This window comes from Eschscholzia californica, unplaced genomic scaffold, assembly GCF_041429995.1.
Source record: "Eschscholzia californica isolate CP2 unplaced genomic scaffold, dmEscCali1.0.p SCAF_4, whole genome shotgun sequence".
Classification (NCBI taxonomy): domain Eukaryota; kingdom Viridiplantae; phylum Streptophyta; class Magnoliopsida; order Ranunculales; family Papaveraceae; genus Eschscholzia; species Eschscholzia californica.
Genome location: NW_028238461.1, coordinates 9,596,929 through 9,624,721, shown reverse-complemented (window position 1 = coordinate 9,624,721; position 27,793 = coordinate 9,596,929). Strand labels below are relative to the sequence as shown.

The 27,793-nt window shown below is 36.8% G+C and overlaps 4 protein-coding genes and 1 pseudogene across 6 annotated transcripts; 3 read left to right on the top strand and 2 right to left on the bottom strand.

The window, feature by feature from the left end:
* The first annotated feature begins 2,844 nt into the window (after nucleotides 1–2,844).
* On the top strand, nucleotides 2,845–5,912 carry LOC147542432 (11-beta-hydroxysteroid dehydrogenase 1A-like). The gene is made up of 6 exons (XM_086633672.1): nucleotides 2,845–3,456; nucleotides 3,615–3,807; nucleotides 3,899–3,984; nucleotides 4,822–4,953; nucleotides 5,077–5,241; nucleotides 5,539–5,912. The coding sequence occupies exons 1-6, from the start codon at nucleotides 3,274–3,276 to the stop codon at nucleotides 5,827–5,829; spliced, it is 1,050 nt and encodes a 349-aa protein (XP_086489798.1). The 5' UTR covers nucleotides 2,845–3,273; the 3' UTR covers nucleotides 5,830–5,912.
* Nucleotides 5,913–7,142: 1,230 nt separating this feature from the next.
* Nucleotides 7,143–8,566, top strand: LOC147542431 (transcription factor TCP20 pseudogene; annotated as a pseudogene). Its single transcript, XR_015223481.1, has one exon. The product of XR_015223481.1 is annotated as a transcription factor TCP20 pseudogene (transcript).
* Nucleotides 8,567–11,090: 2,524 nt separating this feature from the next.
* LOC147542430 (cation/H(+) antiporter 15-like) lies at nucleotides 11,091–14,246 on the bottom strand. Its single transcript, XM_086635039.1, is given in 5 exon segments — nucleotides 11,091–11,390; nucleotides 11,473–12,666; nucleotides 12,792–13,445; nucleotides 13,448–13,792; nucleotides 13,923–14,246. Coding segments are annotated over 4 exon segments (2,340 nt in total). The 5' UTR covers nucleotides 14,133–14,246; the 3' UTR covers nucleotides 11,091–11,390; nucleotides 11,473–11,535.
* Nucleotides 14,247–15,147: 901 nt separating this feature from the next.
* Nucleotides 15,148–22,802, bottom strand: LOC147542429 (uncharacterized). Of its 2 annotated transcripts, none has more exons than XM_086635041.1 (10): nucleotides 20,815–22,802; nucleotides 20,550–20,722; nucleotides 20,130–20,288; nucleotides 19,492–19,641; nucleotides 18,161–18,304; nucleotides 16,999–17,155; nucleotides 16,606–16,778; nucleotides 16,466–16,521; nucleotides 15,868–15,970; nucleotides 15,148–15,540 (listed from the first exon to the last, which is right to left on the bottom strand). In XM_086635041.1, exons 1-10 carry the CDS (start codon nucleotides 21,017–21,019, stop codon nucleotides 15,451–15,453), a joined length of 1,410 nt encoding a protein of 469 aa, XP_086491167.1. In that variant the 5' UTR covers nucleotides 21,020–22,802; the 3' UTR covers nucleotides 15,148–15,450. The 2 variants fall into 2 exon arrangements, 1 of the variants encoding a protein (XP_086491167.1); XR_015223480.1 differs by having other exon boundaries at nucleotides 15,232–15,635; nucleotides 15,676–15,970; nucleotides 20,815–21,019.
* Nucleotides 21,391–25,137, top strand: LOC147542428 (uncharacterized). Its single transcript, XM_086635040.1, has 9 exons — nucleotides 21,391–23,088; nucleotides 23,178–23,211; nucleotides 23,364–23,446; nucleotides 23,533–23,592; nucleotides 23,711–23,815; nucleotides 23,919–24,084; nucleotides 24,480–24,577; nucleotides 24,759–24,789; nucleotides 24,890–25,137. The coding sequence occupies exons 1-9, from the start codon at nucleotides 21,502–21,504 to the stop codon at nucleotides 24,988–24,990; spliced, it is 2,265 nt and encodes a 754-aa protein (XP_086491166.1). The 5' UTR covers nucleotides 21,391–21,501; the 3' UTR covers nucleotides 24,991–25,137.
* Nucleotides 25,138–27,793: the final 2,656 nt, after the last annotated feature.

Here is a 27,793-nt window from a genome sequence, read left to right as displayed (position 1 = left end):
TCGCCAGTGTCATCTTTTGTTTTGTCTTTGCCGAGTCAGCGAATATTTTGGCGACACGTATTGCCTGCGTGGAAATCACTCCTAATGACCGTTGTGATGAACAATCTTTGCCCATATCTTGCTTGCCTTTTTTATTCTCCATTTTTCCTTCTTTAGTGGTAGTAATGTTTCCAATTTCCTGTTGGTAATTAGAATTAATAGTAGCAGTTACCAAATCATTTTCAATCCGAGATTTAGACTTTCCAATTTCATTATTTGCAAATCTTTCCTTTTCAGACGGACCGTTATCTCCGACGAATCTTTGTTCCGGCTCCCGGTTCCGATCACCATTCTCTCCTCTAATTGTTGTTTTTCCTCGAAGTTCATCAGTATGTCTGCTACGGAATTCAGCCCGGATATCAGCGTTGAATCTCGGTTTTAGTAGTTCTTTTGCTTTTATCTGTAGTTCCTCAGACCAATCATCTGAAATAGCTTCCCTCATATTGGAATGTAGTAGACAGTTCTTAATAATATGACCAACTTTACCACAGAAGAAGCAAAATTTATTGAGTTTTTCATACTTTACCTGAACCTCACATTTTGTTCCGTCCGTCAAATTGATTGTTACTCGAGAGGGGAGTTCTTTAAGAATGTTGAATTGGACTTTAGCTCTGGCATATTTACCCCATTTGGTGGTTTCTTCATCCTTAATCAAACTTGGTTCTCCTAGTTCCGAGCAGATTTTCCTTATTGCTGTATGAGTTAAGTATTCGATTGGGAGTCCATGGAGTTGAATATTAAAATCTGCTTTGTCGAAACAATATTTTTCTGGCAATTTGTTTCTACTACAACGCTCTATAACCACTAGGTCGTCATGTATGTACCAAGGAGTATTCTCAGTTACCTGTTCTAGGTCACCAATTTTCTCAAATTGGATCAAATAAGACTCCTCATAGAATTCTTTGATAATGATTGTACCAATTGGTTTCCACATTGATTGTAGTATTTCCTTAAGAACATTGATTGGGTATGTTTTCTTTGAAATCAATTGGATTGCCAAGCTCCGTCGCCATTCCGAGGATGGTTTCACTTCTGTTTCTGAGAAAGAGACTTCAATGGAGGGGGGTGTTTCATCCATCAATGATCCCATAAGTTTTACCACATCTTCAAATTCCTTCTCTTCCATTGTTTTATCTGTAATGGTATTGGTTGTAGTAGTTGAAGAGATTAGAGAAAGATCAAGATTTGGTAAAGAACCAGTTGGTTCAGAAAGAGGCGCCATTATAGGCGTCAGAGAGTTTTTTTGGGTCTAATATGTACTTAGCTATGCCTTATGCATCCAAAAATTTGTCGTCTAGCACATTTATATACAAGATTAACACATCCTAACATTTAAGAAATATCTACCCTAAAATAAGTAGTGATCATTTTAATGTCTAACCACATTTTGTCAAGTATAGGGGGGTAGTGGAGCGGGACTTTCACAGACTTTCATAGACAAAATGTCCCGTAGACATTTCAAGACATTTCGGATGAGTTATTATAGACAACATGTGTTCATAGACATTTTCAAGACATTGAGAGTTTGTAGACAAAATGTCTTTATAGACATTTCAAGACATTTGATCCATAGACAAAATGTCCCGGGGACATTTTAAGATCTTGAGTCCATTGACAAAATGTGTAATGCATATTATATTTGTGCTAATCAAAAATATATTTTTCGACTTTTATAGACATCTGTGAATATTTGTGGACATTGATGGACATTTGGTAGACATTTATTATTTTAATATTATTATTATTATTTAATCACATGAAATAATATATTAATACTAACATTTCAAAAATATATTTTTCGACTTTCGTAAACATCTGTGAATATTTGTGGACATTGATGGACATTTGGTAGATATTTATTATTTTAATATTATTATTATTATTTTTTAATTACATGAAATAATATATTTATACTAACATTTCAAAAATATATTTTTCGACTTTCGCAGACATCTGTAAATATTGTGGACATTGATGGACATTTGGTAGACATTTACTATTTTAATATTATTATTATTGTTTAATCACATGAAATAATATGTTTATACTAACATTTCAAAAATATATTTTTCGACTTTCGTAGACATCTGTGAATATTTGTGGACATTGATGGACATTTGGTAGACATTTATTATTTTAATATTATTATTATTGTTTAATCACATGAAATAATATATTTATACTAACATTTCAAAAATATATTTTTCGACTTTCGTAAACATCTGTGAATATTTGTGGACATTGATGGACATTTGGTAGACATTTATTATTTTAATATTATTATTGTTGTTTGATCACATGATGGACTTCAAATGTCTCTTGTTTTTTGAAAGACATTTTGGCTTCCATATTTGTCCCAAATCCTTCACAAATTCATCAAACTATGAAGTCCACCAAAGTCTGGGACATATTTTGTCTACAATCGAATGCCTCGGACTTTCATAGACTCTCAAATGTCTGGATTTGAATGCCGCAGACTTTCGTGGACTCTCAAATGTCTGGATTTGAATGCCTCAGACTTTCGTGGACTCTCAAATGTCTGGATTTGAATGCCTCAGACTTTCCCGGACTCTCAAGAGTCCGCGAAAGTCTTGCTCCACTACCCCCTAAAGAGATTAGTGAGACACATGTAAAGTCTTGTGAACAACAAGTACAAGACCTCTTAAAATCAAGTTCAATCTACAATAAATTATACAGGTATCTGTCAATAGTCCTCCCAAGTGTTAGTACAAGTAGTTGTGATCATTTAATGTATTTGAATACTTGACACTGACACTGCATGTCTATTTTTTATTCTTTTTTATGAAAGTAGGTCTGGCTTAAATTTCACTAATGCTCAATAATCAAAGATATTGGCTTTGTTGCCAACTGATTTACCATACAAATAATGAGCATCCTCCTGATATAAATTTTTTTTTTTTGCTAAATTTGGGGTTGGCACTGATTACTTCGAGACTACTAGTGGCCGGTATGAGAATCAAACCTCTAACATGAGAGGTCTTTATATACAAACAGACTACTAATTACGTCTGGAATAGAGTTTTTATCATTTGGTTGTGATCTACCCAAATCAGCTAACATATCACATAGTTTTTAATATATCCAACCATCCCCTGGAAAGTGTTTCTATTTTACATGGTCCTTTATATTAAAACACTAGACCCATTTTCCTCTACAAACTAATTTATCATTTTTCATCTCTGGTTCTTGGGGTTCTTGTTGGAATTTGAAGCAATGGAGTTGATTCATGAGATCATGAATTTAGTGGTTCCTCCTTTCCTTGTCATTGGTATCCTTATCACCTTACCTCTCACCCTCATTTACAGACTTATTTCATTCATTTACAGATCATTTTCCATTGAAGATTTGAAGGGCAAAGTTGTCCTTATTACCGGTGCATCGTCCGGCATCGGAGAGGTTCTCTCTCTCTCTCTTTCTCTCTCTCTCCACATATACGTTAAGTTGACTTTTTTTTTCTTTAGAAACAGTAAGATTCGAACCCTAGTCTCTCTCTCAGAGTGAGAATGTATCATTATCATAAGTTGGTGTTAATAGTGTGGTAATGGTGAGTGCAGAATCTGGCATATGCATATGCTAAGAAAGGAGCAAGACTAGTACTAGTTGCTCGAAGAGAAAGTCGTCTAAGAGAAGTAGCAGAGAAGGCTCGCGAGTTAGGATCTCCCGATGTTTTAATCTGTCCATCTGATGTTTCCAAAGTTGAGGATTGTCGAAAATTTGTTCAAGACACCATTACTCACTTTGGATGTTGTAAGTATAACTTCATTCACTACTTAACTTAAACTATTCTTAAGAATAATTGTTTAGGAACGTCTTATCGATTTGATTATTCGTTTTATAGTGGATCATTTGGTGAATAATGCGGGAATAACAAGTTCTTACTCATTCGAGGAGGCGACTGATATCACTCTTCCCAACCAACTTATGGTATTTAATCCTTTTACCTCCTAGTTAATAGAGTAATGCTCGAGTCTGATACCGACTTTGACTCAAAAGTTGATGTGATATATTTCTAACTACATATTTTCATCAACTATTTTGGAAACGTTAAGATATGATGTCTTCTTACTTGACCCTTCACTTGACCTTATGATAATAAGAGAAGGAGAAAAATATGTAGGAGATGAGAACATCGGCCTCAAGTCCATAGTAAACAATCTAATGTTGTTTTGGAAATTTTAATTATTTAAAGTTAAAAATACATATTCTGACGTCAATACATTGCCTTGAGACTTTGATTGGTCAAACTCAAAGTGATCGTAGCATTCTCATACTTAATAATTGAGTTTGATGTCTTTAAGTAAAACGATTTCAACAAAAGGGGTTGTTCGACTGTTTTTAACAAAGTTGTTGGACTGGAGGTATTGCATTCATTATGGTTATGGGCTATGTATAAGTAGCATTAATCATTGATATGGATATGAAGTCCCCCCTCGGCTCGGGCCAGAGACAAGCCAAGTGGTTGCTTTCGGGATCGCCCTATAATATAGCGATATTACCATATAGGCCTTATATTAATATACTCTGGACTAAAATTATAACATTGTGAATGAAACATGAACAGGACTAAAATTATAACATTGTGAATGAAACATGAACAGAATTTAACTATTCGAGTAATAGTGAAGTAGTAAAGAGTGTGGTTTGTTGTGTGAATAGTAGAATGTTCAAATCCTCGTTATATCGGTATTAATATGTTTATGTTTATGTTTAAGTTCTTGTTTCTTAAGCATTATAAAAACACAATTTTCTTCAATGGTGTAGAATGTGAATTTTTGGGGATCAATTTATCCAACTCATTTTGCAATTCCTCACCTAAGAGAGAGCAAAGGAAAGATTGTTGTGATTGCTTCCCTTGCTGCATGGTTATATGCACCCAACATGATATTTTATGGTGTAAGTTTCTCCTAAAGTATGCACCCTTCTACAATTTTAGGTCATATGATCATTATAATGTATTTGATTTCTATGGTTCTTGTCAACGAAAATGTTTCGTCTGATTATAATGTTTTCTATCAGGCAAGTAAAGCAGCAATGATGAACTTTTTCGAGACACTACGAGTTGAATTAGGTTCTTCAGTCAAAATATCAATAGTATCTCCGGGTTTTATAGAATCAGAAATGACACAAGGCAAACACCTTTCCAAAGATGGTGCCATTGAACGAGATACGGAAAGGAGAGACGTAAGTTTTAGTTCAAAACAAATACGTTGCTATATCATACATATCCATTCGTCTCAAGGCCGACCCAGAGCCAAAGCAACCTAAGCGGTTGCTCTGAACCCCAACATTATTAAAGGCCCATGGTTTGGGATAAAATACATAAACCGGCTCCAATTTTAACTAGTGTTGGCCCCTAAACGCCTGGATCGACCCTGGCCCGCCATTAAGAGAAGTACCTTTACCAAAATTGGATCGAGCCAGTGTAATTGTTTGAATTACTTTTGTGATTGACAATTGATATGAATCTTGGTTGAACAGGCACAAATCGGCATGTTCCCCGTAAGAGGGGTGGAGGAAAACGCGAAGACTATCGTGGATGGCGTATGTAGAGGTGACAGGAACATAACCGATCCATCCTGGTTCAAGACACTATACATATGCAAAGTATTTGTGTCGGAGTTGGTGGAGTGGATTTTCAGTATACTATTTGTGTCCGACCCGGGCAACTCAAAGAAGAAACCATTAGGTCAAAGGATTTTAGATGCCACTGGTCTTAAGAAATTCATCTATCCGGCTTCTATCTCATCAAATGATATTAAAAACAAGTAATTAGATTTATTATTCATCTTAATTAATGTAATCTGCACTTATGTTTATGTATGTTCAAGGTTATTTAATACTTGTTATTTACATTTTTTTGGGTGTTTTAGAAATTTTGTTTGATTTTTGTACTTATTTGTCAATAAGAAAGTATTGGGAACTTCTAAAGTAGGTCCCTACCTAGCCCAAACGAGCCGGGAGGAGTCCAAAAATAGGCACAATGTCGCTACTCGTCCAGCCCACTCGACTTTAATCGGTTGGGGTCAAATTCTGAAGCTTGCTTCAAAGTCTAACCCTCAGCCGATCCAATGGTAAAACGTCCGTGAGGATATTATCAATGCTAAGTTATCCGCCTACTTCTTAACAAAAAAAAAAAAGTTATCCGCCTACTTGATCTCCACCAAAATATTTGGACAATAGAACAAGAGAGGAGAGATAGATTTGAGAACAATAGTCATTTTTCACCTCTTTTTTTCCTTTATCTTATTATGATACTGTATCGACAACTATCTTTTATACATGTATTAAATGGCCTTAGTCATGCTCAATCATTCTGTGGTACAAGTTGCATAAGCTTTTCAAGGGTTACCTGAAAATTGGGATAACTTTACACAAAATAAGATGAAAATGACAAAATTAAGCAGCTTTGCCTTGAGAGGATTTTAAGGGATTTCATGTTTGTTTCTCTAGGAGATAGTTGTATCCACTACAACTTAGGGCTTAGATACTTGTCTTTGTAGTTTTCCTCTCCACATTGCATTATTCTCTCTCTTCAAACCCTCTTTTGTAAAAAGAAGATGGACATAAACTAATCTAGAATAGATCCATTTTTCACAGAATAGAGATTTGTGTGTACAATCAAATGACTGATTTCTAACTACAACCTCTCACACGAGAGGGTCTTAGGCACGTTATCCACGAGGTCAATACGTAGACAACTCACAACCAACACTTACGTGAGAGAGTTATATGTTCAGACGGACCACCGTGACTAAGTCGTTCAAGAGATAATTTCAACTCTGTCAACATCCATATATCAGTATCATCGGAAAGAATTGTACGTTCAGATGACCGACTGTAAGGTATGTCCACACAAATTTTTAAAATATTGTTGCAACTCCATCAACATCCTTTCCCACTCAAGTCTTGTGAACTCAATTAAGAGTCTAGTGCTTTCCTTTCATTCAACCTTTTCCCTATTTCAAGATGATGGAATGCCAAGTGTACCCCTCATAAACTGACACATTGGAAATTTCAAAATCTCTTACAAAGAGATGCTGTTCTAATCATGACAAAAAAAATGAAGAGAAAAAAAAGGAATCCCTGAAATTGAAAGACATCACACCTTTCACATATATGAGTGGTCTTTTAGGTTAAATTTGGGAGTTAAAGTGGCTATCAAATCAAGAAGAAGCCAGATCCCCAAATGAGAACACACTTAAACAAATCACAAGAAAACAAAAAGATGAGGAAAAAAACTATGAGAGAGAAAAAGAGGTAGAGAGAGAAAGATAGCATAAACTAGTAGATACATGACACAACTCTAACAGAGTTAAAGAACTCATACTACTAAATTATTTAATGGGTATCTTGGGATCTTAACTATTTCAGTTATCATCTGACCTAAAGTTCTGAACAAAGTTCTCATTTTTTTTTTGCCAAAAACAGTGAAAACCCATGAAAGTTTAGTCCTTTTTGAAAAAAACCCATTTCCATGATCAAACCAGAGAAGTGAGAGAAAGAAAGATCATCAAAGTTTCATGAAGAAAAGATGCAAAAAAGAACAGCAGAAGTGAAAGATTTCAGTATCATAGTTGGAGAAAAAGATGAAGGAAAGAAACAATTAGCACCAAAAAGAAGTTCAAACAAAGATAGACACACAAAAGTAGATGGAAGAGGAAGAAGAATTAGAATGCCAGCTTTATGTGCAGCTAGAATTTTTCAATTGACAAGAGAATTAGGTCATAAATCTGATGGTGAAACAATTCAATGGTTATTACAACAAGCTGAACCATCAATAATAGCAGCAACTGGAACAGGAACTATTCCTGCTTCTCTTCTTACTTCAGCAGCTAGTGGTTCTGTTTCTAATCAAGGAAACTCTGTTTCTGTTGGATTAAACACAAAGATTGGTGATTTAGGAACAACAAATTCTATTGGTTCTAGTAGTAGAACCAATTGGAATGTAATTGGAGATTTGAGTAGATCTCATGGACTTACTACTACTACAAGTTTATGGCCATCTGAATTTGGGTCTGGGTTTGTTCCTTCTTCTGGACAATCAACATCGAATTTGGGTAACGAAAACTCGAATTATGTAACTAGAATTGGGTTTCATGGATTTGATATGCCTGGTTCAAATCTGGGTCAGATGAGTTTTGGTTCAATTTGGGGTGGTAACCAACAACTTCCAGGTTTGGAGCTTGGTCTTTCTCAAGAAGGTCATATTGGAGTTATGAATTCTCAGGCACTGAACCAGTTTTATCATCATCATCATCAACAACAGCAACTGCAACATCACCACCACCAACAGCAGCAGCAGCAGCAACACCAAGGACATGAACATTCAGAGGATGATTCTCATGATTCAGGAAATTAGATCATTAAATACTGGATTTGGGTTTTTTCGAGTTCGCCCATTTGTTTTCATCTATCACAAAATCTAAGTTCTTTAAGATTTTGTTGGTGTTCTTAAGTCTGAATGTTTGGTTTCTTATAATTCTTCAATAGAGTAGAGTTTCTTCTCTCTCTCTCTCTCTCTCTCTATATATATATATATATATATATATATATATAATCCCATTTTCACCCAATAACACATAACAAAGCTCAAGCGAGGCAATGTCAACTCAGATTTTGAAGGCTATCAATCCTCTTAGTACAACAAACGGATTGTTTATGTTCTCATCATAATATTCAATTTCTCAACTTATAGTTTGATGGGAATTGGGACTCCCCAATGATCATCTTCTCCACCCAAAGAGAGAGTAGCCCTATAATAGTCCTAAATCGCTTGGGAGAGTGTTTGGAGCCTAGGCTACATGTTGTTATCTAGCTTAGTAAATTTGGAGGTTTTTTGGGTGCTCTCGCGGGGCCTTCACCAGGAATAAAACCTCATTTATAATAAGAAACAACTAATTCCCAAGAAGTGCATAAATGTAGTAGTTCCACAATCCACATAGCTTGGGAGCCTTGGCTATAAAGGTGTGTTCTAGCTTAGTAAGTGCCGAAGCCTTTCGGGCGGGTTCGTATTTGTATTTGTTGGGCTATTACCTTGGTGTCACAAAACGGGGACAATATCTATAACGGCCAAGGCTTAGGGTATCAAAAAACGAGGACAATATCTATAACAACCAAGGCTTAGGGTGTTACAACCCCCACTTCCTTATATAAGTTAAATTATTCATAACTTTTTTTTCACATCAATTAAGCCTAATTGGTATGTGTACATTTCTTTTAATGGGAATGTTGTTCTTATAAGACTCTATGTTTGATTGAAATTTGGAAAAATGTGAAGGAAAAGGAAATTTTGGACAATGTGAAGCGAAAGGAAGTTTAGGGACAACGTTTTTCTCCCAAAGAGGAAGAAATGAGTGTTTATTACTCTTCTAGTTCCCTAATAGATGATGAATTTGAGAAGCTTGTTATTAGAATGAATCCTCCAAGGTATTATTAACTTCTTCTACGACATTACTCAAATGGATTATTAGTTGTTCTGAAACTCAAGTTCGCAGTCATTGGGGCCCACGAGCAATGAGCCTCTGGGCCTTGAGAAGATCCGTTGGTGTCCAAGCTGCAAGCGACCACACGGCAATTGAGTTGTCAGGGAGAGACCGGCCCGGATTGCTCTCAGATGACAGAAGTCTTTGCATTTCTTTTAGACCTCAAATGCACTGTAGTAGGTACTGAAGTCTCAACTCATCATTCAAGATTAGCATCAGTTGTATCTATTAATGATGTAGATAGTGAGTTCCTATCGACGATCCTGATAGGCTCTCTAAAATCAAACAACTTTTCTGGTTCGCGGTTAAGGAGGACAGAGAGAAACAATGTTCAAACACCACAATATCTGCAGGTTCTAGTTGTGCTGGAAGGAGGCTTCACTGATTGTGACAATGAAAAGGATGACATTGATGTAGGAAAACGAATATCAAAGGTACTAAGTCGGCGACTATGTCGAAAATCATTTTTTTGTACCTGTTGTCCTTCAGAATATCTTATATGATGATGCTATCTTACATGAATAATAGAGGGAATACGACTCGAACTCTACGGTGATCGTAGAGTTCGGCTTCTGTCTAAAGTTAAACAAATATTTAGAGAAAATGGGTTTTCAGTGAGACAGGCTGAGGTAGCTACTATGGTGTCTAAGCTGTGAATGTGTTCAGTGTGACGGAAGCATCAGGAGCGCCAGTCAAGATGAAACAGTCGAAGCAGTTCGAGTGAAATTCGCCAGACAGTTGTACACATCAAAGATATCTACTCAAAACCTAACATACAAGGTGGGAAATTCTCACTTGGTTATCTTCCGTACCACATCGGAGAACTTCCTTTATAACCTAGGACTAATAAAATCATGCTCCTAACTAAGAGCAGCATGTATGATGTAAAAGAGCAAGTAGTGGTTTAGAACTAAAGTCGAAAGCGTCCATTCAATCTCAAGTTGATCTTGTCTTGTAAAAATAACATATTCACCACAAAATACAGTAAAAGTACATGTAAGATAATACTTTTGTTCTCTATTTGCTTCCTCGGGTTCTATGGGAATGGAAACCCTAATTCAGGCTGAAGTTGACTCTAAAACTTCCGAGGAGAAAGATGAAGCCTCACAATAAAAGGTAAAGTAGACAGCCTTAGAAGAAGACTAGTCATGTTGTTCGAATATTCCACTGGGACCGTCCAGTTGTGAGCTCAAGTTACAAAACAGTCACACAAGTATAACCTAGATGCACACAAGTTGCAGGCTGCCCGGGTGGTTGGTCCACTAAACAAACAATATAACTCCTGAAGTATCTGATTCTTTTTATGTGTACTAACTAGATTTCTGAAAACAAGGTCCACCCAAGAAGAATTTGGTAGGCAAACTCCTACAAGCTTGACAAACATACAAAACAGAGGTAATGGTTTGCCGCATACCTAGATCGTTGAGTAATGTGCATATCCACAAAGTTAAAAATAATAGGTAAACGCTTATTTTTTTTCGGGCTTTGAGTGCGTAGCTAAATAAAACAATGATATGGGACATAAAGGGAAAGAAGTTCACCTTCGAATCATGGAAGTATAATATTTTAAATGCTTCAAACTGGAAAGGACCTTCACCTTTAGAGTACCATTTCTTCGCTCTTTCCATTTAACAAGTAGATACTGAAGTGAACTATAGCATACATCAAAATATATAAGAAAAATGAACTTACAGAGTTATGATCTCTCCATCTCGTGGTGCCGACACTGAAACCCGTCAGTGAACATAAATCCACTGTGAAATGATGGACTCCTGTTCTTCGATGTAGATATATATTATCAGCTCTAGTCTTCAAAATGTTTGCAGACTCTCAATCTACCTTCCCCAACTGTAAAAAGATGAACAGAGAACAGTGTGTCAATAGATGTTTCTGTTTTTTGAGTGTCACCACATTTGGGTGACACACTTACCTAAAGGTTTTAATTTGGCTTGTCTAGAGTTTGGACTGCACAATCCGGTATTTGCATAGGTTTTCAGGCATGCTTTGTTGTTTCTTGTTTTTTTCGCTGTCGTTGTTGTTGTACCACCAGTAATGTTGATTTTCCTCCTGCATCCGACCCAATTATATCTCCAACAACCCCTAGTTCTGTCACTGCAGCATCGTTCCATTCAAGTCCAAACATAAATAACAACTCTGGGTCATGGTTTTTACCTACCATTATAAGTTGATAATCACTTTCCATGGATTCAGTCACACTTCGGAACTCTTGAAAGTCACTCGCAACTTCCTCTCTATACACAAACTGATCATTTCCTGCCATACTTCGCCTTAAATCACTAACCACTTCATCATCTTGTTCTCTCTCCGCCATGTAATCCTTTGTGTCAGTACCTGAAACAACTCTAACCACTGTGAAGCTTATGGTGGGGTGTTTGGACATCCGAGCCCCATAAGCTAATGTCTCATGATCATCGACTCCGCCTAGAAAGAGTACCGAGATATGGTATGTTAGCCAACTTGCAAAAACGAACCTAAATCCACCGAGGAGACCACGGTCAAGAAGGATACCAACAGAACATGGAGCCTTGTTAAGGATATTTTGGTTCACAGTTTTAAAACCAATATTGGGTGAAAACAGCCTGCCATTGATATCCTGTTGTTTGTGGAAAGGGATGATTATGAGAGAAGTCTTCTTGTTGAAGGCCATTGAGCAAACATCATTGTGCATAGCCGTAAAAGGTGATACAGCAGTGTAAGGTTTCACGGACATGCTATCTATATTTTGTTCCTCGAAACGTCTGAAAACATTGACAATTCTGCCTGAATTTCCTCTTGTAAAAGATAAGGATTTATGCTTTTCGTGGGTGATGAAGAGAGGGTTTGCACGTCCTGCAAGCTCCACCAGATGTAGCACATACACCTTAATTCGACTATCAATCATCGGATTGGATGCCTTTAGAAGATGGATCATCGCAGGGACATTTTCTTGATTTTGGATACAAACCAGCATCCGGAACTCAGTTTTCGGTTCTAAGTGCAGAATCGTTCTTCTTCGGTGTGAGTATCTTCTTGAATTGTACAGGAATCTTATTATAGGTGTCACACCCCCAGTTACGAACAACATCATTATAGACATGAGAACAAAGGACGCATTGTCAATTAACTGCGATTTATTTAGAGAAAACTAAGTTGGAATTTCAAACATCAAGTCTCAAATAGCAAGAGAGAGCTTAAGGAAACTAATCGGTAATGATGAAAACGAGAATAGTATGTATTTGTATGTCGTACCTTGATGTCCCTTAATGTTTTAAACATGGAAAGCTCGAGGACGCCTTGGACAGTCATGGTTAGGCCAAGTGAGAGTGCATCCTTCATGGGCATATTGCAGTGAAGAGAAGCTAACAAAGCTCCAATGAACTTCCCAGAGGAACTAATAAGAATGATTAATCCCATAATCAAGACATTCCGCAACTGTAAGATTGACACCTCAATCTCCAACCCTAATAGTACAAAGAATACTGGCATGATCATCCAAGTTGTGAAAAAATCAAGCCTCTTCACCATTTCTGATCCTAAAGGAGGTCCAGCTGGTAAAGCCAAACCAAACATGAAAGGACCAAAAAGGTAATGTAACCCTGCCAATCTACTAAGAAGAGCAACCACCAAAACTAAAAGAATTACAAAGCTCAAAACTTCCCGTTGAATTATTTGTCCCTCTGGGTTTTGTTTAATCATCCATAAGACAAAACTACGAATGAAAAATATTAGTATCAATAAAGCAGCACCCCAAGCAATTGTTGAAAGCATCTCTATTACTGTTCCTGGTGTTACTTTCGTAAGCATTGCAGTTGTTACAATCGAAAAACTTACTAACCCACTAACCATAGTTGACGACAAAGCTACTCGACCAAACTCGGAGTTGAGGATTTTGAGCTCAGCTCAGTGAGAAAGCAAGCAACGACGGGAAAAGCTGTCATAGATTCTGCCCCACCGACAAAAGGAAGAGCTCGAGCAACGCTACGGTCAATAGTGAAAATCTCCATTAAAATGATAGAACTTGTTAGAGATAACACCAACGGAACGAAAATGACAGAAATTCCAATAAGCAATTCTTTCTTTCCAGTCTTCAAGATCATCCATGGATCCATTTGTAGTGCAATTAGAAAGTGGTAAAAAATGGTTCCCAGACTAGCAATTGTTTCAAGTGCTAGTAAGCTTCTCAAAGGAAACAAAGTCTTTGAGAAGTTTTGGATATGACCCATAAATGAAGGACCCAGTATAATACCTCCCTGATAAGATCATCAAGAATAATCAACATTAGTGACAAATAATCTTACAAGAAAGGGCAGAACTAGGTTTTTTTCTTCAGGCAGGGCTGATCTAAAGTTACCAGAGAGAGAGAGAGAGAGAGAGACTTACAACGATTTGAGAAATCATGAGAGGAATACCGAGAGGTCTGAGGAGGAAAGCCGTGAGTAAAATGATCAAGGGAGAGATTGAGAGCTGTAAGGTTAAAAGAGTGAAGGCATAACTCAATTGATCACCTTCTCCTATAAACATACCCTTTGAATTCATTTTCGTTATATTTATACATAGATTATATGAAGAATCTGCCGCCGGCAACACCATTATTGAAGTCCGGCTCTCCGGCCGGCGTCTTTTCTCCGCTCAAGACCAAAAGTAACCACCGCGACCTGGTGAAGGTGGCGGTGGCGACCGGTCTTTACGTGAGTGAATCGGGAGGTATGTATTTTAATTGGGGATGGAATTTTTGATGCATCGTGATCATCATAGAGATAGAGAGAAGGAGAAAAAACAGGGGAGAATGAACTTCCGCCGTGAGTATCGGAGGATGGATGAAGAATGTACAACCAAAAAACGTGGGCATACAAGATTTTTTTATCAGCCGATTTCTAACTTTTTCAAAATGCCATTTGCCGCGAGTATCTGGCGGGAGCATTGCCGGAAATACAACCTGCCCCGCCGGATTTAAAAATGAGCGTTCCATGTTAGCTTCGGGATAAAAAAAAAACTTAGGACGAGTAGCACTATTGCTTTTTCAAGCTCATGTATATTTTTTTTTATTTTTTTTGGGAATTCGACTACGATATTCGTTAGTCGTTAAAAGACATTGATGCATCATGAAGATTTAATAAGCACGATAACCGCCTAATTTAAACTAAGAATTAAAGAGGCCTAAAGTCCGACAACAAAGAGGCCTAAAGCCCGACAAATTATTACATTATTTATAACCTAAACTACATAGGGTAAACCTTGATGGCAAACTGTTTCCACTGAGACTCGATCCCACGATTTCATGGACTTAAGAGAGGTGTCCAACCGTTGCACCAAAAGGTGGTGGACCAAGCTCATGTATATTAGGAGCACCACATGCATCATTGAGAAAGGCGGACAACCAGTGCCAAGGCTGCCCCGTGCCTATTTCTCTCTCACTCTTGACATTCGCCGTCACCTCCATCAACCACCATGTCGCCACCTGCCTTCACCACTGTAGTGGTTAGTGACGGTGTTGTGGTGTGGTGATGGAGTGATTGGGGTGATGGTAAAGAAAATGAATATGGAGATGAAGATGAGTTTTTGTTTTTTTAATTTTATTTTCTTGCTCGTGGGTTTAACATTTGAATTGCTCCAACTCAACTACTGTATGATGTCTTTCAACACAAAAAAAAAAAAAAACTACCGTATTATGTTTTGTGGGCATAATACATAATAAAACCCGCATGCCTATATAACTTCTCACTCAAACAAACGAGAAATAAGAGTTCTTCTAGTTATTTTCAGTTTGTACAAATGGATATGGAAGTCTGATACAACTTCAAGAATCCTTCTCCAGAAAAGAACTCCAAATAACAAAACCAGCTAATAATCTGCTCAGAAATCTCGAATTAGCAGTTCAGGATGCAGGTCCATAATAATCAAACGAATATCAGATGACGTTCATTCTGCTAGGAATCGTGATGCCTGCTCTCTTCAGAAGCTCACTTGAAGCTTGCTTTGCTAATGAAAACACTTCTTCCTGTTTCACGAAAAAGCATAGAACAAATCATATCACCAAATGCAAATGATGGGAAATAAAAACCAAAACATTGTTTTTTAGAGAAACAGAATCGACTATCATGAAGATTGAATGGATGAGCTACATAATCTATACATCTCCTGGGTATTCCCACAACTCAAACTAGATAGTTGAACCTTGATTTTTACAGCATGATATCTTGGAGAAACAAAAAATTAGTCGATACCAATAACATATAACATTCTCTCAAGAACAGGCAGATAATACAGGAAGTGTCATCCATACCCAATAACATATGCGTACTGAAAGTTAAGCTTTAGAGAGTACCTCGTTCACATTTGAAATCACTCTATCCTTCATAATCCAATGCCCATTGCACATCACGGACTCAATGTTTTCAGTACGCATGCAATACACGAGGCTTGAAATGCTGCACGAGAAAGCAGAAACTAAGACGAAGAATTCTACCATCTGATGAGCTCAGGGGCTACGAGTATAAAACATCGAAGAAATTTAAGTTAATACTCCTTCAAATCATGTCTTCATAGGAAATGATTTGCACCTTGGAATCTTGTCCAAGAAACAAATAGTTGATTGAGATGAAATGTTGCAGCAAACAACCGAAACCAATATGGGGTCAATTTATAAATCAAAAGAAAGGTTTTAAATGATTGACGTGGGTAGGAAGGAGCAGAGCGAGTCGGTAAAACTGAAAACTACATGCATGTTGCTGACATGGCTGAAGTCAGACTTGATGCCTGAATATGACCCAGTTTGCTGATCCGAAGGTGGAGATTCTGGTGTAGAAATAGAGTTGGTTCTCTTTCATGCCAACCATCACAGTAAAAGAGACCTCAGTCTGCCAACCACATGTAATTACCAAAAGAGTAATTGCAAATTACATGGACTTAGGATGGAGGCGTACCAGTCATGTACAGGTAACATTGACCAAGAGAAGGGATTAACAGTGACCATGTCAGCCTAGCAAAATAAAAGGAGAGATTGATCAGCTTGAGTTGTTCTGATGGGAAACAAGTATTACGCAATTTAAGTCATTAAACTTACCCTTTTCCCAACTTCAAGTGAGCCTATTTCATTATCCCAAAGTACTGATTTTGCACCGTTTACCGTTGCCATTTTCAATACCGTTTCAGCAGGTAGAGCTGTGGGGTCAGTTGTTCCCTTCAGATAAGCTTCCCGCCCTTTGTTAATTAAAGAAGCCAGATACATTTCATCAACTGCATATATGTATAATGTAAATTGTCACATAACATCAACATAAAAGCAGTTCACTAACGATATACATGGAGGATTCGAAGATAAAAGTAGTAATACGGGACCGAACAATGAGCTCGATAGATAAACAAGCCACTCTCAAAGATTTATGCAAAAAAAAACTAAGAAGTTTGTCATATACTGCCCAAATAGAACAGTTTATGAAATCGGATCAGGACCAACCAATGCTCATCCTATTATTTGATGGCGCCCCATCTGTACCCAAGGAAACACAAACGCCAAGATCCACCATCTCTTTTATAGGTGCAAACCCAAGCATGCGCATTGCAGCAGCAGGACAGTGAGAAACTTTAACACCGCGCCTTGAAAGAAAACCGATCTGTTGAAGAGGAAAATGAGGAATATATGTGATACAGATAAGTAAGATAATGAACCAGGTGCCATTTTCTTCTTACTATTGACAAATAAATTTTATCAGGTTCTTCTACACAAAACTTTCAAATGTAATGAATATTTCGTATTCTTCAGCATGCCGTAAAATTATTTATTTCTTTCAGCACATAATATGGTAGAATACGTTTATTTCTTAACTCTTGGAAACTACTCGCAGCAGGTAGAAATCAAATAAAGAAGTCTTGAGGCAGGAAGAAGTCATGTATGTTAGGCTGTCAGCAACTTGGATAGACATGGTATTATGAGATGAACACTCTTGTTTTCTTGTTTCATCAATTTTTCTCATTTTCAGGCTTCCGACACTATGCTAATGCCATCATCAGTCAGCGAAGTAATTAATGAAGGTAGAAAAGTTAGATTTCACAAATAATCAAGTAGAAAAGGAAATGGATTATTCTCCACGTCCACAAACCTTTGAAAAAAAAGAGGTCAGCAAACAAGAAAAATGACTTCTTACAATTTTCAAGCATTAGTGGGGACACGGTATTCCCTTTAGAGTTTAGAACAACATTGGCCATAATATTCAAATGACATGAGAGTGAATATAATCAATATATATTTGAAACACTTTGGTCTAGAATCAACAATTTATATGCTAGCAGTTACAGAATAGAACACAAAACAGTGGGCAATTGGATGGTCACCCAATCATGGAGAAAGGTCACTATTGATGACCTAGATGAACTTTTCTATTCATATCATCCAAAAAAAATATCTACACTTTCATAACATTTGACTTGTGTTCAAAAACTAATAAATTGTTAATTTTGAAAACTAGACAGAGATAAAGCCTTTTCTTCTTATAAAGGCTGCATTTTAATGCTACTACTAATCCCTGTATCTTTCTTATGTATATAGATTATGGACCCGACTTCAACTAAGTGAGCAATCAGAGCAACATAGAATGCAAAAGGTTTTCATGGAAACTTACCTCAGCATCATTGACCCAAACAGAATGAGCTGCCAACAAGTTGTTCCTTAGAAGCCCGATTTTCTCCAAGTACGTAACTGTTCCATGATCAACTTCACGAGTACCCATTACATGTTGATTCTCATAAGGTATCTCTGAAACATGCTGGAGATAATGGAAAGATCAAAGAATTAAAATCTAAAGTTAAAATTTGAAGGAAGAGGCGTCAATCCTTATCCATGTGCTCCAAGATCCAACTGGATACGGTAACAATGGCAGTTCAGATTTTGAAACAAAGGTACCACGCGGAAACAGTTTTCTAAGATGACCTACTATAACATATTCAGAGATAGTATAACAATTAGGGATAGTATGCCACCCCATTATCTGAATAAATATCAAATAAACGGCTCTCCAAAATCGAGCTTCCAGGGAACATGGTTGTTTAACGTAGTATTAAAGGTTCAGGGTCTTTCAGCCCAAATGGTATAGGCGCAAATGCTCCACTATATCCAAGTAACAGAAAACACATGTGTTAGGTACAAACTCACCACACGTGAAGGGTTGTATTAGAATAGGCGCACAAAGACTAAGGTTAGCTTGTAATTCAAGTAATAAGACAGTCAATCCACTTATAGCCAATTTTAGTTGTAAATTTGCAGACTTAGCATGATATCATAGCATACTATAACATCCAAAGAGGTCAGGGGTTAAAACAGGTTACGAGGAAAAACAAAAAAGATTCATGCTAGCACTTGGGTGAAGTATTAGGGGCAGTGGACCTACCGCCGATATCAGCACAAAATATCAAATAAGACTCTCTTTACAAACTCGAGCTATTAGATGAAGTGGTTGTGTAACAAAAGTTCATCTTCAAAAAGCTTTGATTGTAGTAATTCTTTGCCTTTCACTATATTAATGAAATTATTCTTTCAAAACGCTGTAACTTTCCTGATAAAGCGAAGAAGTTAAGCTACTAACTTTGAAGAATAAAATACTGCACGAGTCCCATTAAATGAGAAGATAGCCAATATTTAGGGAGAATCTCCCTTCAGTGATGCACCGCTTCTCCCAATTGATCAGTTCATAAATCCAAATATTTTCCTAATACAGGCTGAAATGATATATTTCTACATGAATGATTAACAATCTGAAGTATGAGGAGCTAGTTTTCAAAGTCCAAATCTTCCTTCTTGATGGTCTTACGCGACAAAGCATGGAAAATAAGACCTCTTGAGAAAAAAGGTACTACTAGAAAGACGTATAACAAGACAGAACAACTAAAGTACTAACAGAGATAGGTAAATTGACGGTCCTAATTACAAAAAAAAAGAATAAGTTTGGATGTGTACCATATGGATGCCTGTTTGTACTTCTTCGGCTGCATCCCTAGTTTCAAATAGTAACTGATCAGTTGCATTCAGGATTTGCCTTATTCCAAACCATATTCTTATACGCCCATCTGCTGTATTATGATGCTTCTTGTAGAGTTGCTTTTGCAACTGCACCCTTGAGTAAATACATTGGCATTACAATAAAAGATAAAAGAGTAGCTAGTCAAGATAAAATTGTGCAAAATAAACAGATTTGATATGTGAATACCAAGTAAAACAAAAGCGGGAAACATAGCTCCACAAAGCCACAAATAATTACCCTATCAATAACAATGACATGCCTCATACATGCTTCCTAAACATTCTCATCACATTGCTCTGATACTACAACAGCTGATAAATAAATCCTAAATACATGCATGAACACGACAATGAACTTAACCTTAATCGAATACAAAGTAGAACTGGAACCACAGAATATAACAATCCCAATAGGCCAAACTAGATAACATCATAGCAATGACAATAAAACTAGAAGCTTGGACAAGATTAAACTAATAACTTGAAATGACAAAAGACTATTCCGACCAATCCATACAAACAAAGTTACTTCTTGAAACTTGAAAGGCATACAAGAATATTATAGTATGTTAAACCTGAATACAGTCATCAGTAGACCGAACAGCCCACTTCGAAGGTAAACCTTCACCACTGTCCATGGTTGACTGCGTTAAACATGCACGTAACCCTAATAGCTCCACCGCTCGTGCCATTCCAGAAACATGTTGTCCTCCCGCTTCGGCAAAGCAAGTTACCTAAGTCAAGGTATCAAATATATAATTCTCTCAAACATCTGAAAGAGACTCTTAAAACAAACCTATTGTTAACAAAGATTAGCTTTAGTTGTGTTTGATTAGCATTTGATAAACACCTATTAGAATCAGATAGGCAGAAGCATATAGAAAATTATAGTATTATACTGACACTAACTTAGATCCAAGCAACTTCAATTTCAACTTTATATTCTAAAGGAAACTGTCCCAACTAAACCCTAGAGAGAGAAAGAGAGAGCTTACACCAGAGTGTATCAGTTCAATTCCACAAAGTAATGTAGAAATGTAAGAATCTTCCTCAGTCATGTTTGATTCATAAGGCCAGATACGTTTGTGTAACCAAGTCATTAAATCAACATCATCAGCTATCCCTCTTCCTAGCTGCTGAGATGTATGAACATGCGTGTTGATGAACCCTATTTCATGAAATTGAATCAATAAAACAACTTCAAGAGAGAGAAACTGTGTGTGTGTGTCCGAGAGAGAGAGAGAGAGAGAGAAATGAAACCTGGAAGTAAGATTCTGCCATTCAGATCAATGATCTCAACATCAGGACCAGAAAACTCCTTCAGAATTAGGGAAGATTGATCAATCGCTATGATTTTATCACCGTCGACAACAATTCCACCGTCTTTGAAGACTCTCTCCTCAGAATCCATCGTGACGATCACCGCACTGTGTAGAAGAGTAACTTTTCGTCCTTTCGCCTCCATCAACTCTCTCTCTCTCTCTCCTCTGTCTCAAAAATAGATCTCTCTCTCTCTCTTTTCCCTCTAAAATCTCTCTTCTTCGACCGCGAAAATTGAAATCCCTTGAATCTCTGAGAACAGTATAGTTGACGAAAATTACAGTTTATGCCACTAAAAAAAGTATGAACATGATCATCCTTCGCGAGCTATTGTGTAAACCTACAACCTTTCTTAATTTGATGCTACGTGTATTAAAGAAGGGCTTTCTTGTACTTTACCATTGATTAATACACGTGGATCAAGATCAGGTATCAGGTACGACTTCGTTAGAGATAGAAAGAGAAACAAATAACACGAATAACCGCCTATAAATACTAGTTAACTGAACAGAAATCGAGCTCATTTCTTTTCAGTTAGAATCAGAGAGTAGTTCACATTTCTCTAGAAAGCTTTATACTGTAACTCGATTGCAAAATTTAGGGTTTTAGTTCTTCTGTGCTATAATCATGGCTCGTAAAAGTAGAGAAGAATCAAAATCAGGTTTGAAATTGAAAAATGAAAAGAATTCCGAGGTTGAAGTTACAGAAGATGAGATTAGAGAGGTACGGTCGAAAAGAAGGAATGAGAAAGTTGATAGTGAAAGAAGGAACAAGAAAGTGGAGATACGATCAAAAAGAAGGAATGAGATTAAAAGTGCACAGGAAGATGAAGATGATGAGAAAATGAAGAAATCTGACGAAGAGGAGAAAAAAGGAGGAGGATCTGAAGGATCGGAAGAAGATAAAGATGACGAAAGTGGAGAAGAAGATGAGATTAGAGAGCTACGACCGAAAAGAAGGAATGAGAAAGTTGAGATGAGATATGAAAGAAAGAACAAGAAAATGGAGATACGATCAAAAAGAAGGAATGAGATTAAAAGTGCACAAGAAGATGATGAGAAAATGAAGAAATCTGATGAAGAGGAGAAAAAAGGAGGAGTATCTGAAGGATCGGAAGAAGATGAAGATGAGGAAAGTGGCGAAGAAGATGAAGATGATGATGAGAGGAAATCAGATGAGCAAGATAAAGAAGGAGAATCTGAAGGAACAGAGTCTGGAAGTTCAGAAGAAGATGATGAGAACATGAAGAAATCTGACGAGGAGGAGAAAAAAGGAGGAGAATCTGAAGGATCTGAAGAAGATGAAGATGACGAAAGTGGAGAAGAACATGAAGATGATGATGAGAGGAAATCAGATGAGCAAGATAAAGAAGGAGAATCTGAAGGAACAGAGGCTGAAAGTTCAGAAGAAGATGATGAGAAAATGAAGAAATCTGAGGAGGAGGAGGATGAGAAAGGAGGAGAATCTGAAGGATCCGAAGAAGTTGAAGGAAGCGAAAGTGGAGAAGAAAAAGAAGATGATGGCGAGAGGAAGAAATCTGATGAGGAAGAAGAAGGAACAGAGGAAGAAGATAAAGAGTCTGGGAGTTCAGAAGAAGAAAGCAAAAAATCTGAGGAGGAGGAAGAGGAGGAGAATAAAGGAGAAGAATCTGAAGGATCGGAAGAAGTTGAAGGAAGCGAAAGTGGAGAAGAAGAAGATGATGACGAGAGGGAGAAATCTGATGATGAGCAAGAAGGAACAGAGGAAGAAGATAAAGAGGCTGAGAGTTCAGAAGAAGATGAAGAAAGTAAGAAATCGGAGGAGGAAGAGGGAGATTCTGATGGAACAGATGAAGATAAAGAGATCAACAATGGAGAAGAAGAAGAAGAAGACGATGATGATGATGATGATGATGATGAAGAAGAAAGCAAGAAATCAGAGGAGAAAAACAAAGGAAATTCTGAAACAGAAGAGAATGATGAAGATTCTGATGGAACAGATGAAGATAAAGAAGTTGAAAGCACAAATAAGAATAAGAGTAGGGAAAAACAGTCAACTAAAAAGAAAAAGGGCGAAAAATCAGATGAATCGACAGAATCAGATGAAGATTCATCATCAGGAATGAAAAGTTCGAGCTCTGAACAACAGCTTACAGCTTCTAATAGACCAATGCGGAAGAGAAAACCTGTCGATCGATTCAAACCAGATGACGATAATCTCGTTAAGTTTGTCAAGGTATACAACTGATCACTATAATTAAGTGAAATGATGTTCCTTTTTCATCAATTGATATCTCTCCGTTATCGATCAATTATTTTTTTCAGGGTCGTGGGAAACAACTAAAAGATATTCCAAAGGGTAATATCTCTCTTCATCTTCCATTGAATCACTTTTGTTCAATCAAATTCTGTTTCAGTGTACAATTTCTATTGATCTTGTCCCAATTCAAAACTTATATAAGAACTTAGGTTAAATTTTCATCCTCTGACTCAATCTTGTTAATATTTCAGTTGCTTCGAATATATCAAAGAGAAGTATCAATTCAGTCCTACACATACTTCACACTCTTCTTTTCGGAAAGACAGCAATAGAGGTAAAAAGAAACAACTTCTTCTTATGATCTTTATACTTAGAAACCTGATCTTGTCATTATCAACATTAGGTTTTCTTTTTTTGCAGCCTCGTACATTAAAGAGTAATATATACAAATTTTCAGGCTTTGTTTGGGTTAACGATGAGGTGCGATAACTCATTACTCGTCTACCAAGTTACTTACTATTATAGACCTGATTCCTTTCTAATTTGAATCAAAACTTTATACAATTAGAACTAATTTTGAAGCCAAAATTTTCTGCAGGAAAAAGAAAACACAATGAAAAAGCTTTGCGAATGCACAAAAGAAAATTTGTTCGGTTTATGTAGTTTGCTTGAGATCCCACTTTCTAAATCCGATACTAGAAAGGTTTGTTAATATCATTACCATGGATACTTCTGTCTTAATTATCATATATTACTCTTAAAGACTTAATGGTTGGTTACACAATTGGTTCATAACCTGCTTTCAGGAGATGAGAAAGAAATTGCTCGAATTTCTTGAATGTCCGAAACAAATAACAGTTACCCGTTTTGTACCATCTCGGCCCCCTGCCAAAGCTATGAGCAATAAGCAAGTAAAGGCTCATAGTAAGTCACCAGCAAACACGTCTCGAGCTGCTCCGAAAAACAATGAAGGTATACACATTTTTGTTTTAAGACAAATTACGAGCTTCAGACCTACTACTTGTAACATAATTTGTGCGAGTAATGATCCTTATTTTGTACCATCTCGGCCCCCTGCCAAAGCTATGAGGAACAAGCAAGTAAAGGCTCGTAGTAAGTCACCTGCAAGCACGTCTCGAGCTGCTCCTAAAAACAATGAAGTTATACACAATTTTGTTTCAAAACTACAAACTCAATCACAAGGCAATGTTTGTTTCTTTGTCTGAATAGTCTGACTCGACTGAGTATGACCTGTCTAAGTCTGACCCATCTGAAGCTGACTCGTCTGAGTCTAACTTTTCCTTAGTATGACACTCGGGGAGTCTAACTATATATTCTTATGATGAAACCAATTTTATGAAATTCAGGGACAGGGAAAGCAGTTGCGAATCGTAACAAAGAACCTAGCAGAAAAGAGATGACTGAAGCAGTTCGTAACATCTTAAAAGGAGTAGATCCTTATGATGTGAGTACACCATTTTATTAGTTCTTGGAGTTCTTTTTCTCATTGTTGTGTAGTTCTTAGGTGGTGCTCGCTTTTACTATATATCAGATCTGATACCGGACTACTTGAGTAATCACAAATTGACTCGAGGTAGCTTTTAGAGTATTCGTTTTTGGCTGACTCGAATAGATTTTTGTTGCAGATTATAGCGGAATCTATGACGGAACGATTAGGTATGGTGTCCTGATTATTTGTACAATATAGCACTGATTAAGATCTGAGTCGTATTAAAGCATTTTAAAGGAGCAATATCTGAAACCCTTATGTATACAGGGGAACATTTTCGTAGGGATTTAAAGCATAGAAGGGGAGAAGTGAAGAAGATAGTTTCAAGGGTAATGACTGTTGGTTCCATAAGTGAAGACGATGAATGAAGTGGATCATAGTAAGACGAAGATCTGAAGATTGTGAATAATGTCTCAGTTGCTTAGTTTGCGAAAATTGAAAACATTTTCTTCTTTCTGTTGTAATAAATTGAACTTGACTTGGATCATTTGAAATGAAATTGAAGTGTTTGATAAGATCAGTATTATAATGATTTTACAAACATGTTTGTTATAATCGTCTGAACCCTTGATTAGTTCTACTTCGATAATAAGTAACCGACCAACCTTGCACTCTGGAAAATCCTTCTCTGGGGCGGACGAGTGTAGATAAAAAGTCCGATTGCAGTACGAGATTGATACTGTTTGACAGTTCGATAAGATCTCTCAACCGGAGCGTGCCATAATTGCAAGTAATTGTTCTGAATTTTTACTATGATACAAAATTCATACTATACTTTACTCAACAAGCACGTTCAGAACCGTTCCTAAAAATAATAAATCCATACATATTCTTGTTCTGACATTATAAACTCAAACTCAAATATGATAGTTAGGTGGCCCAAAATCATCTTTTATAGCTGGACTTGTTTCTATCACTATTTGGGCCAGTCGTTTGATCCAAGAATATTCCGTCGGGTCCGGGTTGCTTATATGTTTGGAAAGCCATTTGACCCGGGTAAATGGTCAAGGTTTAGTTCTGATCTACTGCTTGGACTATCAGATGTCTCGGACACCACTATCTATATAGGTCTATCATCGGTCTTGTTATGGTTCCGAGCCTCTCCTACCTTGATTAACAATACAACGGTGGACTCAATTATGATCATATTTCTCATCAGTTATGGTTCCCTACTTCACCTTTCACCCATTGCAGCTCCTCTGCATGATTTTGCTGGCTTTGTTGAGTCTTTCGACTCATACTTAGTAAGCGACCCTTGTTTCCAGGTGTTCGATCGCGATCTTTCCGGATTGGGGTGGGACATGACTTCTCTATCGAGAGAATACTGGAGGGTAATCATGGAATCGTTTGATTCCGCCTTTAAGAAATTGTGTAGCTTTTTTGAAGCTATGAATTTCTTTCTCCATTTAGTTCTTCGGGTGTGGTATGAGCTATATCTGGCTTTGAAGTGGCGGTCATGGTTCGCAGGGGCCCCTATTTGGCATTTTAGTTGGGAGATGGTTGAACGTCGTTGGCTATGGTCCTACACAATAGTCTTTGGAGTACCTCGCTTTTCCACTTTTATCGCGGAGAAGGATGCTAGCTTTCGAAGACACGGAATGAAGAAAACTGTTCTCTTACAGAATGTAATTCTTATTTTCTTCATGTCCGTATCTCTCTTTTCTGTGTTGTAACGTTCTAGTTGAATAAATAAGACAACGTTACCATTAAAAAAAAAAACTCAAATATGATACAAAATTACTAATCATTGAATCTAACTATACATTCCTATGCCTAACCAAATTTTCTAAAATTTCATGAACTCTAGGAAAAGGCAATGTAGTTAAGAATCCGAATGAAGAACCAACCGACGAAGAGATGAATGAAGCAATTTATAATATCTTAAGAGGAGTGGATCGATCTTTGCCACGTGGATGTTATTTTACATAATTCATATAGTTATTTCTTATGGTGTGGGTAGCTTCTGATGTGTCGGTACTTTTTCTAGAACTTTTGCTTTTGTCTTTGTTGGAGATTGTAGCGGAATATATGAGAGAGCGGTTAGGGTATTTTTTTCCTTTAGTTTTTATTGTTTGAATATGACTTTTGAAAATGTGTGATTCCTTGAATAGGAGAAGTCTTTAAGATAAGGCACAAAAGGAAGAAGTTCAGACAGGGACGTAGATTTCGACGTCTAGAGATGGATATATCATATACTATATGACTATATGCATTTTTGCTACGACCAAAGTCATAACCAAATAACTTATTTTTCAATCACGAATTACCATGTAGCCGAAAGTTTGTAGCTAAAGCCATTTGCGCTCAGTTGCTACGGACTTTTGCTCTTTTCCTACCGATTTGGGCCGCAAGAGAAACCCTTCAATTTTGTAGAGATTACTAGGTTACTACTAAAACTTTTTGGGAGCGTCGAGGGGGTGCGGCCGCACACTCTCGCACCCTCTTGCATCCGTCCCTGAGTGAAGATCAGTGGCGTGGCCGAGAATTTGGGGGCCCGGTACGAAATTTCAATTGGGGGCCCTCCATATCATAAATAAGAAATGAAAAAAAATATACACGTGAAATTGCAAATAAAATTTTTAAACAAAATATCAAATTGCAGATGAATTCAAATCATAAAACAATATTGCAAAAAATTGAAAGAAAAAAATTAACACTTAGATGAAAATAAAAGTTTTATGCAATATTTTGACTATGTGTACTTGCTTCTAAGTTCTAACAATTATGACAAATTGACAATTAAAAATACTTTTAGATTTGGAGATTTTTGAGAGAAGAACACCTTTTGAGGTGTAGAACTTGTAAAAAAATTGAATTAATTAAAAAAAAAAAGCGATGTACAAAGGAAGAACTTGTAAAGAATTAAGAAAGTTGTAAATCCAATTTTAGTTTGAGATGAACAAAATAAAAAATGAAGCAATTCTAGACAAGTTTGAGATGAGATAATGTTGGAGATTTGGAAAATACTATATACATACCAATATTATACTCCTATTCAAGAGTAGAATTATAAGGTTAATTATAAAATAAACTTATCTCAGCAACAAAAAAAAAAAACAATAAACTCTACACATAGTAGATTACATTATTGAAAGAATAGTACATTACAATTAATGCTAGAGAGAGAGGAATGGAGACAAGTCAAATAACATATACAAGTAGAGAAAAGTT